The sequence below is a fragment of the Cebus imitator genome, unplaced genomic scaffold (genome assembly GCF_001604975.1).
Source record: "Cebus imitator isolate Cc_AM_T3 unplaced genomic scaffold, Cebus_imitator-1.0 Scaffold78, whole genome shotgun sequence".
Taxonomy (NCBI): Eukaryota; Metazoa; Chordata; class Mammalia; order Primates; family Cebidae; genus Cebus; species Cebus imitator.
The window spans coordinates 2964226-2977362 of record NW_016107393.1 but is presented as its reverse complement, the minus strand read 5'-3'; the positions used below and the strand labels follow the sequence as shown (position 1 = coordinate 2977362).

The following is a 13137-nucleotide window of genomic DNA, read 5'->3' as shown; positions in this document are numbered from 1 at the left end:
TAACTATAAGGACGAGGTGACTGATTTCCCACATTTCTTTAATCTTTATGAGCTACTGTTCCCTTTTCTTTCAAAGTTTGTGTCAGAATAACTACTAGGTAAAAATGAGATTCATGTCAATCCAAGTATGTTAGAACACTCTCTCCTTTTTATCTTCTCTTCAGAAAGTATGTTTAAGCTGATGATTATACATGTCCAAGAATCCACATTCAGATTGACAGAATAGTGGCTGGTAGCCTGTAATCAAATTGAGTGACGTGGGTGATTTGCGCTCTTATCACATGACTTTTATGATAGGCACCATTTCAAGTGTTAATGTTCCATCTAGTTCACGTCAAAGCTCAATGGTTTCATGTTTGTTTAGACCCTTGGGCATAGAAATCTCTCTGGAAACCAGGTAAGTTGAGCTCCTCAAGAGGGAGTATTGTCTAAGAGTAGGTATAATTTGTATGTATACAATAGGTATTTGTGAAATTCTTATTTCTATTTTAATCTTATCACTTTATTTCCCCATTTTTATTTCCCCCACCTTACTCCCCACCTAAGAAATCCTTTTTTTTTTTTCAATTTTTCCATTTGTAAATCATGAATAAATACATTATTAAGGAAGTGTTAAGAAAGGACCTAGGAAGTATTGGCACCAGGAAGGTGTTTTTATCTCATAGTCTCCAGTGGGATTTCAGGTGGTTTGGAAAATATTGAAACAGCATTGACTTCTTTTATTCTGTCTTATTCATCGGTTAGAGGTGTAAACACTGAGAGTTCAAGGGACTTGCAAAAAATGAATAAGTTAAGCCAAAGTGCATTAATTTTTCCAAGGTCTTTGAGACACTGATTTGTGACCTCTTCACAGATAATGTGGCTCAGTATAGTTATTACATATCTGATTTAGGGAGAATATTTTTTTTGTAGTGCTAGATTCATCATTGCCTTCATTTTCTATGTTTGATTTTCATAGAATTATTTATCCCTGAGCATCATTTTCTTTATCAGAAAAACATGGGATAATTATAAGCCATGGAAAGTTTAGACAAGGACTTATTGTGGTGTGTATAAAATACATGTAAAGAGCTACTTAATATATGTAAAAGCACCTTGTGCTCTCCAATAAAATGGTATAGTATTTGTATAAAGCAGGACACAATGATGAATTTCTGTTAAAAGTATGCCATAAAATTCTATGGTGCACTTAGGTTTCTAACTTGTCCCACTCCTTCACATGCATGACAGATACCCTCGGGGGAGCACATAATGAAAACAATCCTCGGCTGTTACAACTAGCGTGATTACTGGAGACACAGCTAGAGATATGGCCTAATTTAATTGTTAAATCTTGTCACAGAGACAAACCTGTCCTGATCCTAGAATAATCTTGCTATTAATCTTTTGATTTATAGAAGCAAATATTCAAAACAAGACTAATACAGTATAGTTGCAACATAAGGCAAATGACAGATTTTCTGAATGCTTTGTAGTTCCCTAGAAGTATTACAGTGGGAGCCAGAGACAAAGGAGACACACAGACAGGCACACACATGTACAGAAACAGAGACAGAGACAGAGCTGTCAATACATGAGACACCGGAGATGAGGGAGGCAGAAAAGACAGGTGAGAAAGTAGGAGACTACAGAAACAGTTATTGGGAGAGGTAGAGAAAGAGGGTGTTATAGAAAAAGAGACAGATACAAGTCAAAGTTTGGAAAGTTGTAGAGATTGTGCAATTTTGGAACTTTGGGTTTTGCATTTCTATTAGCAGGAATCATACTTTCTCCAGTTAAATGCATTGAATACCAGGTCCATTTTTGAGAATTGTTTACTTTCCTTGGTGTCTTTTAAAGCAAAAGGAGCTTAACAGTGTTTGAAGTTCAGAAGAGATCAAGAGTTGAAACAAATGTTTTTGAAGAAAATTTTCCATTCCTTTGTTGCCTCATAAAGCAGATCATTGAAAAGGAAAATAATGAGTGCTGTGATAAAATGCTCTACTTTCAATGGTACTCCTTATGAAAAAGTTATTATGGCTTTGACTTTTGGTGTTCATTGCTAGGATAGGAGGGAATCATTTAGGAAGCCAAAATGAAATTCCATATAAAGAATATTATTCAGGTTTAAAAAGAAGATCCTACCATTTGCAACAACATGATTGAGACTGGAAGACTTCATGTTAAATGAAATAAGCCAGAAAAAAAACACTGCATGATCTCTCTTATATATAGAAATTTTTTAATGTCAGATATATAGAAACAGAGAATAGAATAGTGGCTCTCAGACTGTGGAGGAGAGGGGAACATGGGGAGATGTAGGCCAATATAGGCAAAGGGTAGAAAATTGTAATTATACAGAATGACTATATCTAGAGATCTAAAGTACAGCATGAGGACTGTGGTTAATATTGTTTTGTATGTTAGAAAATTTCTAAGAGTGGGTTTTAGGTACTCTTACCACACATACAAGTAACCATGTGACATAATGGATGTATGTCAAATTGCTCTACCATAGTCATCATTTCACTATATATATGTGCATCAAGATATCACATTGTATACAGTAAATTTTATATGATATTAAAAAAAGAACCTGACAGTCAAATCATAAAGTAAAAATTTTGATGACTATGTTAAAAAAGAAGAAAAAGAAATTTCACATAAGAAAGTCTGGTACGAAGTCAGTATGATAGCACGAGTAACTTGATGCACAGGGACAGGGCAGTCATTTATGATGAATTCCTTCATGTGCAGAAAATGCTTGGGTGTTCATTGGAGATGTTCTGCACGTGGCTAGTGCCCCAGACGCTGCCTACCTGACCGAAACAAGTAGCATCAGTTTCTAGTATGTCAGGATAATGGCAGAGTTTCAAGAAGCCAGGCCAACTATTGGCCCAATCTGTTAAATACCCACTGGAGACCCTGTAGAGTACAAGCATTCCCTGGGTCACAGGACATGTCATGTGAGCTCACAATGTCTTCTGGTCACCCACAGGAGTGTTTGAAGGAGTTAGGTGTCCTGCTTAACTAGATTGTTCCTGCTCATGCAGTTTTGCTCTACTCTACTTCATTTTATACAGATTTTTGTCATACAATGAGGAGGAGAAAGGGAATAACAGCATTTTAGGAGTAAGATATTAAGAAATTTCAAATAAGGAATTGGTACTAATTCTAGTCCACTTTGCAAAACTAAGCAAAACTCACTGTTCTTTATTCCCTCTCCAGATCATTCTTCACCACTTTTTCCCATTGTGGCTCCAATTTTACCCTATGCTCACAATCTCTGCTCACTGTGTCCCAGCACGGCCAGATCAGGCACCCCATACCAGGTTTCCAAAGGGATGGAACAGGGGCTTTCATGCTGCTTGCACAGCCAACCCTGGCTGCCAGATGGAAGCCATCTCTGCCGCTCCTGGGTGAGAATAGCTTATTTGCTGGTGGAGGACCAAGAGTGGCCTTTTCTATGATGGCCACCATGATTATCATAGCTTACTAGAATTATTTATGAACACTCTATAGTGCATTATAATTCTGGTGGCCTGTGATACATGTGCAAAAAGGGTTTAGAGCAGTTTTTACTGTTTCTATTTATTTCCAAGTTGGGCCTTCTGGGATTTTATTACCTTTTGTTGTTATTGTTATATGGGCAACTGGTTTTGAATAGCTATGAAGTGTTTGGTTAATATTTAAGCTAAAGAAACCATTTTTCTCTGCCAAGGTGTGAGTGGAGAGCACAAGCAGAGCAAATATTAACTCTATTTTCTCAAACTAAACAAGCTTGGGGTGGGGGAAATATCCTTTCATAAAGGATGATTTATATAAACCATTCTTTCCTTTTCCCTACTTTTGGTTCTTAAATGTCACAGCCTAGACTTTGAAAGCAGAAACTGAAATTCTCTGAAACTAGGGGAAGAAACATTTTGTGCCCTTGAGCTAGAATTTATAGCAGCAGCTGGGTGTGCTGACCTCCAGAGTTGCTGTATCCAGATGCCTTTAGCCTGGCTCTTAGTGTGAACTGCAGAGGAGAGGCCTAAAGACAGAGCCAGAGGCCTGAATAGCCCTGCTGCGTTGATCTCAAATGGAAGGTCAGTTACCATTGCTTGAAAAAAAGTGTCTTTTCAGACAGCATTTTTGTTGTGATCCTGATAGTACTTCAGTATAAAAACCACCAATACAAGTGAGTGTGCCTCCTACCATGAGGCTAAGTTAGTTATATGGATCCAAACAGTATGGTTAAAGCGTAGTTGTAATGAGCTTTGTTGTTCTCTTTTCTTTACCATTGGGAATATTAAAAGAAGTATTTAAAATGAGGTGTTATACTGGGGATTCCAAAAGCAGGGAGGAAGTAAGGGAGACAAGGGTTGAAAGCCTACCTATGAAGTACTATGTTCGTTACCTGGGCAGCCCAAACCTCAGCATCATACAGTATACCCATTAAATAAATCTGCGCATGTATCCTATGAATCTGAAACATATATATAATACATGTTTTATATATATAATAAAATAAAATGAGCTCTTATAATCAATCTTGTGCTGTTTTTCAAACTGGAAAGAAATGTTGGCTTTTGTCCACACTGGCTTTTCTTGCACTGGATTTCTCTCATTAATCATGTGGATAAAACAGTAAAATTTAAAATCTCATTTAATAAATGAATACTCTCTTTAAAATTTCAGTCAAAGTTAAAAAAGAAAACAGACCAAATACTAACCTTAAATTTTTAAAGAAGGTAATGATGACAATATGTGATTCTTATACCTCTTTTGTTGTATAGACTTAAATATTCAAAACAGTGTTCAAGGGCACTGAGCTTTAGGTTTGGCTCTATCATCATGCAGGTACCATGTTAGATTCAACTCTCCAAATCCCATTTTTGTTATACAACACAAAGGGTAGATTCCTAAATTATGCTTACCTCTAAAATTTTATTAAATATGAATTTTCTAGAACTATTCGGTAACTTGAGAAACACAGTTGTGCTTTTTCTGGGAAAGTTGTATTTTTAGGGAGGTTTCCAAAATAAATGATCATTCTGCACTGCTATTAGGTCTCTAGCATGCTGTAAAGGGATAGCAAATAGTTCCTCTGTTTGTAATAGAAAGAGGCTTCAGACTTCAAGAAAAGGTCTTAATGCCAGTGAGGAGAGTCACCGGGCAAATGTAGCTCAGGACCATCTCCCTCGGTCTTTTTGCCAGAAAATTTCATCAGGCGCTGTGACCTCCCAATCCGTTCTCGACCTCAGACAATTTTAGTAAAGCCCTGTCTGGAGATAATTTTGGCTTCTCCAAAGACTTAGTAATTTAGACACAGCACATGACATTCCCTTTTGATAAGTCAGGTGTTTAAAAACTATTGCAAAAAACTTGAGAACACATTTGTTAGAATACTGTTTTTTCTTTTTCAAATTTCCTTTTTTGCATGATCATGCTTAATACTATTGAGTTATAAGTTGAGAAACTATGATAAAGTGAAACATTTTAAATTCAGTCATAACCCTCTAAATTTATTTAAGTTCTTAAATTCTCATACTTTTCAATGCTGCTTGAAAAAGGATTACAGCCAATGAAGTATGTCACATGTTTGATCAAACTATAGTTTGTACTATATAGCAAATAGATCTTACCCACTTTTTAACAGCACTTCAATATAAGAAATGTAGTCTGTGGGCAAGATATTCAGGTATAAATGAATCACCACTTGGCTGTACATGTTCTATTGCCACAGTATCTGAAAAGCCATCTGTTGCATGTTGGTGAAAGATTCATCGTTTTGTGTAAAAGCTGGCATAAACCCAAAGGACGTTGTGGCTTTAAATCCCTCATGATGTGGCTTCTCTGATGTTTTTTGATGCAGCACTTCATTATTGCTTATCAACTTTCGTGCAGTGCTCAAAAAGATTTATTTTTAAATGTAACGTTCTGCCAGTCTACTGCCGTGGTGGCTGCTGTTGGAGCTCTTTAAGGGGGAACCCTGAGCTTCCCCAAGGGAAATTCAGGCACGTAACTGCCAATTGTTAGATTTTATAGGCTCAGAGTTCTAGATATACATTTTTCTCTTTGGCATCAGTAGAGTCTGTGTTATTCTCCTCTGTTCACTTCCTAAATTCAGCAAGGAAGCATCAACATTAAAGAGAAATTTTATTTGCTCACAAATCGTTTTGAGCAAAATCAAGCTGGCAGTGGAAAAAAAGAACTCAGAAAGCATCATTGTCATACCAAAAGTATACCAACTTGATAGTATTTGAAGATATTCTTCTTATTGGGAAATTTTGCCTGTATTTGTCAAAACATTTTATTAAAAGTAGCATTGAGTACATTTTTAAAAATTTCTTTTAATTTATAACACACAGAAAAGTGCACATAAGTATGTAGTTGAATGAATGTACACAAATACAGCGTACATGTGTTGATGGCCCCCAGATCAAGGAAAGAACATTCCTGGTACCCCGGAAGACACTCTAATGCTCTGTTCTAGTCATCTCACCCCCCACCTCAGCCCACCCTTTCTACAAGGAGAGCCACTATCCTAACAATGTTACTTTGCCTGGTTTTGTACTTTATGTAAATGGTGTCATACAGCATGTACTCCTTTATTTTAGTTCCTTTTTGCAATGTTATGCTTGCAAGGTCTATTTGTTGTTGCATGTAAGTATATGTCATTTGTTCTCATTGCTATATTTCATTGCATGAATGTTTCATTGTGTGAAGATACAAAAATTATTCTTTCTATTGTTGATGGATTAACTGACTTCCAGTTTGGGGCTATTATGAAGAATATTGCTATGAGCATTCTAGTACATACTAGTTCTATTAGGTATATACCTAGACGTGAAATTTCTGGGTCATAGAATATGTATATATTCATCTTAAATAGATATTGCCAAGTAGTTTTCAAAGTAGCTGTGAGAATTTACGCTTTAATACAGAGTTCTAGTTGCTCTGTATTCTTGTCGACACATAATCATCTTTATATTTCTTCATCAAATTGAACCTTTCTTGTGGATTTGTAGTGGTATTTCATTGTGGTTGTAATTCACATATTCCTAACCACTAATGAGGTTAAGCACCTTTTTTGTAAGTTTATTGGCCATTTTAACATATGCTTTTATGAAGTGTCCAAGTCTTTTGCCCATTTATCTAGTGTTGTAGTTTTCTTATTGATCTGCAGGAGCTCTATATTTAGATTCAGGTCCTTTGTCAAAACAGATTTATTGTGAATATCATCACCCACCCTGTGGATTATCTTTTCACTTTCTTGATGATGTCTTATTCCTACATTCTTACTAATAGAATATATTCATCAATATTTTTTTCTTTTATGATTAGCATCTTCTTTTTTTCCTGCTTAAGAGATCTTTGTTTACACCAAGGTCACAAAGATATTCTGTTTTTCTGTTTTTGATTTTACCATTAAATCCAAAAGCCCTAAGAATACCTTGAGAGCCTGAAAAAAAATTTTTTAACTTCAATATATTCTGTTTTCTCTATGCTTTCTGTTTATGTAGTTCCCTCCACCATTCTTTCATATATACCTTTCAAAACAAAACCATTCCTCAAAGTTTAATCTTAAGAGATATCTCATCTGTGGAAACATTTATGAACTAGATGCAACTTCTTTCTCTCTTGAACCTACTTAACATTATTTTTACATAATATATTACCCCTGTCATTTATGGTAAGTATTAATAGATTTAATTATTTATGCTGTCCTGGGATATGGCATAGCGTCAAGGATTAGTAACCATAGTAACTGAAGCTTATACAGGTTATATATCAGGCACAGGCTTAGGCACTTTGCATAGAAAAAAATCTCAGTTTTCCCACCTGTCCTATGATATAGCTACTCTTATTTTTCTCAGCTACAGAAAAGAAAATAGAGGTATAAATAAGTAAAACTACTTGTCCAAGGTTGCACAAGAAAGTAGTGGACCTAGGAATCTTGAGCTTCTAACATATCTGCCTCCTGAGTTGGTGCTTTTAACAGGATAGAACAGTGTTGCCTGTATCATTTAAATTAAAAAAAAAAAAATTAAGTTTTGATTCCATGCTCAAAAAATTAAATGAAGAAATTTTTTCTGCCTAGATGTTCACAGTGCCTGTTAGTGTGTTAAAAACTCTGAGATGTGTTGCAAAAAAGAACCACTTTAAACTTTGTTGAAGCAACGTGTTCTAAATGTATTTGATGACAGAATCTGTTTCATATAACAACTTTACATATAATCTACTTTAGGGAATGATGACAGGGCTTTAAAGTCAGATGAACAGGAGTTTGGACCCAGGCTTTACCACGTAATACTGAGTGATCTTAGTCACTCTAAACCTTGCCTTTCTCGTCTCTAAAATGGGAATAATAATATAAATATAATAGAGTTGCATTATAATTTAATAAGAGTAAGGGACGCAAATCACGTAGCATGTTATCTGGCATGCAGTTATATCTCATTGAATGGTAGCAGTTGGTATTTTGTTCTTACCTTAAAAAGTAGAATACGTTCTGACTCAGTTCATAGTCCCTGTAGTTGTTAGCACTGTGCCTTGTTAGTCCCTCATAAGTATTTATTGAATCAAATAATATTATTATTTGGGGAAGAGTCTTTTTAGATAAATATATTCATTATATATCTTAGTTATTTCAGTATCAGATACTACACTAAGGTCAAATAAGTTTCAACTAATTCCCAATTGAATACTATACCTATTTGGAGATCCAGTATTTTAAATATCTTAGGTTTATGGTAAAATACTTCTCCCTCAGTATCTATATGACTGGAGTGTTTTCACCTGCACGATTTGGTGACCATAGCATGGCAGTGAAAAGCAAAATTCAGAAGTCAAATAGCCTGGATTCCAATTCTGTCTCCTCTACATACAAACTATACGAAGTTGGGCTTAATCTCTCTGTGCCTCAGTTTCTTATCTGTAAAATGGGGCTAATACCTTGTTTATCAGATTGCGAAGATTAAATAAATCTAAGTATATATATGAGTATATATAAATGAGTATGTATACCTACATATGTAATGAGCTGAGAAGAGTGTGTGCTGCATAGTATGTGCTATAAAAACGTTATCACTCTTACTGCTATTATGAGACCATTTCAAAAGCAAAATCCTTTATCAGTCACCTCCCTATTCATATAGTCACCTCTTAATGGCCATGGTTTTGATAGTCTCTTGGTAAATTATTTTCTTCACCTAGCAGATTAATGAAAGAATGGAAATGCTGAGAGAAGTATAGGAGATGCTTGTTGGTAATTATCCTGGTGAGAGAAAAAATATCCAGCATTAGGTGCAACAAAGCTGGGAAAGCCATTAAAAAAGAGAGAGAGAGAGAGAAAACAGTTTGGCAGAACATCTGAAATGCCACTCATTTAAATTTCTTTAAAGAAATCTTCTGGAGTTCTACAATTGGCATTGCCTACCCTAATAGGTTTTTGTAATATGTTAAGATTTTAATTTCAGTACTCACTGAAGGGAGCATAGGTAATAATGGCATATGAAGAAACTACTCCTGCAGGATATCAAATAAATACAGATTTGATCTCATTCTGTAAATGCTTCTTTATGCATATTTTTTGACTCTGGCATACTCTTTCAAAGAATGAGGTGTTTTGTTTGCTTCTGTTTTGGTATAAAAAGAGCCACTGGGAAGTCTCAAAGTTATAATCTAAATTGGCTTTTAAGATTATATATCTAAAGGTCAAAGACTAAGGCAATAATTTCAGGTGTTATCTGTCCTCAAGTTAGGTTGTATTGTGATGTATTATGACATAATCCATTAACATAATAAGGTACCTATTATGTTACAGAGGCAGTTGGCTGAAATAGTTTTCTTATGATCATATTAGGAAATTGTCTTTTACATATTATTGGTTTCATGGCTATAGATGAATACAACTTGTATTTTACCATCAAAATGAAATGTATGGAAGAAAGTGAATTGCAATCTAATGGGAATGTATATGAATACATGGAATTTCCATAAGAGTGAAACTGGTGGGCTAGAGGAGATCCCCAAACGCCAGTGAGACCCCGACTCTTATCTGGTGTCCAGGCTTTTGATGCTGTTGTAAGAAGGAATTCAAGGACAAATTGGAATATAGTAAAAGTACAGATTTATTGCAAAGTAAAAAGTATACACTGAAGAAAGGGGATTGTGGGCATACTCAAGAGAAACAAGTCATACCACAGGGTTTGGAGTTTCTATCTTTATGGGTTTCTTTAATCAAGTTGTGGGATATTCATGAAGATTCCTGGAAAGATGTGAAGATTTCTTGGAACTATGTGCTACTCATTTCACACCCAATACGGGTGGTCTCAGAACTGTCATTGCACTGGTGGGTGTGTGATTTACTATGTAAATGAGAGTATAATGAGGTCCTAGGTAAAACCTAGGTCAAATCCAGCTCCATGTTGGGTCCAGTTAGTCTTAGTCAGCTTGGCCCACACCTTGGTTTTTCAGGGTCTTATCAGCCCCTACCTTATGCAGCTATTTCAACAGTTTTCTGCTGCTAAACATGTGAAACTGCTGCCTAGAATTTTCTATTCTCCTGTGATCACCTTGTATTATTGCTGTCTCAAGAGTGTTAAATTATTCCTGTTAAACCTTTGGAGTATGCATGCCTATATGTGTTAGTACAGGAAGTTTGATAAATATATGCATTCAGTGATATAAAAAGTTTTATTATCAAATAGGGTGTTACCCTTATGATATATACCAGATTATATACTATGCTCTGAAACAGAACTACAAATAGGAGATATCTTATGTAATATTGCCGGATAGTTTATACAGAAGTCAAAGGTTGGTTCTGTCCCATGAAAATGGCAACGTAATGGGTATATTATGCCACCTTTTGCATTGAAATGCCTGCTTATTATATTTTCAACCTTTTTTCTCAGCAAGTCCTTGACTTTTGGAGAAATTAAGCATTTTCTTTCAGAGTGCAAAGCATTTTGGCCAAATTTCTGCTTGTAACTCCTGCTGACTTTCAGGCACCCAGAGGTGAGGAGAAAGGGTTCTTAGCAGCAGCAGCAAAATCTGAGATAAGAAGACAGAGAGATTAAAGCATGAAATACATTGTGCAAAACAATGCACTTTGTCCCTATTTGTTTACCATTTGCAAAAACAGGCAATAAGTCCTGGTGAAGCAGTATTAAAAAGTAGGTTTAAAAGTGAAAACAGCAAGGTTGAGGTGCAGGATTGATCAAAGTATAGTTTATATTTATTCAGAAGATCTACCAGTACTTTAAAACAATCTGTGTTTAACATGGCAAATTGTCTGTCATTAAAATGCTAATGAAATGGTAAATAGCTGCTGAGTTTTTATGCTAATGAGTAGTGTCACCTAAGTAGTTCTCAAGCCTTGTCTTTATTAGCATAGAGATTTGATTGGGTAAGAGGGATCATTGTGCATGCCAGCCTTTGTTGATGGAGTAATCTGTTTGTGAAGTTCCCTGTTGCATTCAATTTGATTTGGATTTTTTAGTATAAAGTGACTCTCACCAGGCCCTCAGGTACCAGGTACACAGTATTATCAGAGCCACCACTGTGGGCTTAGAGAAAGAACTTTGCCTCCCTTCAGGACACCCACAATGGCAAAATAATTACACATTTGTTTATTGTTCAGCTTTAAATAGAATGAGTCTATGCACTTACTTTAGACATTTAATGACGATAGTATTAACATTAAGATAGGCCACTGGTATAAGAAATATTTCTGTTTTTTTAATTTAGCTAAGAGTTTAAAGCAAAGCTTTTAAGATAAATATTTTAATAAGGGCTTCTGCAACATTTGATATATTTATATAATACACCATTGTAGATCTATAAGCACTGAAGTTAACATTACCTAATTTGAAGAGTAATGTGTAATTAAATACAGGGTGGTTATGTGAATGACAGGCTGAGATCAGAGTATGTACTTGAGCATCAGAAAAAAAAACATTACTCTCAATCTATACTTTTGGCTGGTTCTATTTCTGCTGAGTGCTACTCTGTCTTCCCTAATGGATGAGGCTGACCTCAAGACTTGCCATTACAGATAAATGCTTTAAGCACGCTTCTCTCTTTTTTCTCTTCTGTTTTTTAGGATCAATGTAAATGAAGTATGACAGTCCATTACACACTATTGCCAATAATGCTCTGGAACAATTTGAAACATGATACAGAGTTTATTAAGAAAATTCATTACCAAAAAGGGATCATTGAAATAGAAATTTTAATGAGTCTGGGACACTGTGTAAAAGATTGGTGGAAATTTTAATAGCTGGAGCATTATCTCATATTGTTCATTTCTCCTTGAAGCCAATAGGAGATGTTAGGCATGTAATTATTATGTGGTCCTACGTAGGCAGGCCAGGAAAAATTGGAACCCTCATACACTGATAGTAATCATGTAAAACGTTTCGGACCCTTTGGAAAACAGCCTGGCACTTCTTCAAAATACTAAGCCATCTAGTTACCAGATGACCCAACAATTTCCAAAATTTGACTCCCAGGTATATACCTGAGAGAACAGAAAACATATATCCACATAAGGACTTGAATACGAATATTCATAGTAGCATTATTTATAGTAGCAAAAAAGTGGGAGTAATTCAAATGCCCATTAATTGATGAATGGATAAGCAAAATTTGGGACATACATACATTAGACTATTATTAAGCCTTAAAAATGAATGAAATTCTGATACGTGCTACAAAATAAACTTCAAAAACATTATGTCAGATGAAAGAAGTGAGTCACAAAAGACTACATGACATATTATATGATTTCATTTAAATGAAATGTCCAGAATAGTGAAATCTAGAGATAAAGAAAATAGACTAGTGGTTGCCAGGAGCTAGGGATATTAGGAGGAAATGGGGAGTGACTCCTAATGGATAAGAGTTTCTTTTAGATGTCATAAAAATGTTCTAAAATTGATTATGATGATGATTGATTTGGAATTCAAAATAGCCCAAATGTTATCTTGAATTATAGCTCCCATAATCCCCACATCGTGGGAGGAACCTGGTGAGAGGTAATTAAATCATATGGGCAGGTTTTTCCCATGCCGTTCTTGTGACAGTGTATAAGTCTCATGAGATCCGATGGTTTCATAAAGGGGAGTTCCCCTGCACACTCTCTCTTGCCTGCCACCATGTAAGACA

General features: G+C 35.4%; 1 protein-coding gene across 10 annotated transcripts in view; it reads left to right on the top strand.

Moving 5' to 3' along the window:
* Positions 1-13137, top strand: part of ZNF385B (zinc finger protein 385B) — a 382729-nt gene that overhangs the window by 266046 nt on the left and 103546 nt on the right. Inside the window, exon 2 of one of the 10 annotated variants that reach the window (XM_037740046.1) lies at positions 11008-11015. The exons of 7 other annotated variants lie outside the window; for them this stretch is intronic. Coding sequence is in view for 1 of the 3 variants with exons in the window: in XM_017532736.2 (XP_017388225.1) it covers positions 4061-4067 (7 nt within the window). In the remaining 2 variants the exon portion in view is untranslated. Of the gene's footprint in view, positions 1-377; positions 398-3867; positions 4068-11007; positions 11016-13137 lie in introns of those variants that run through there. 2 more of the 10 variants (XM_017532741.2, XM_017532736.2) reach the window with 2 other exon arrangements.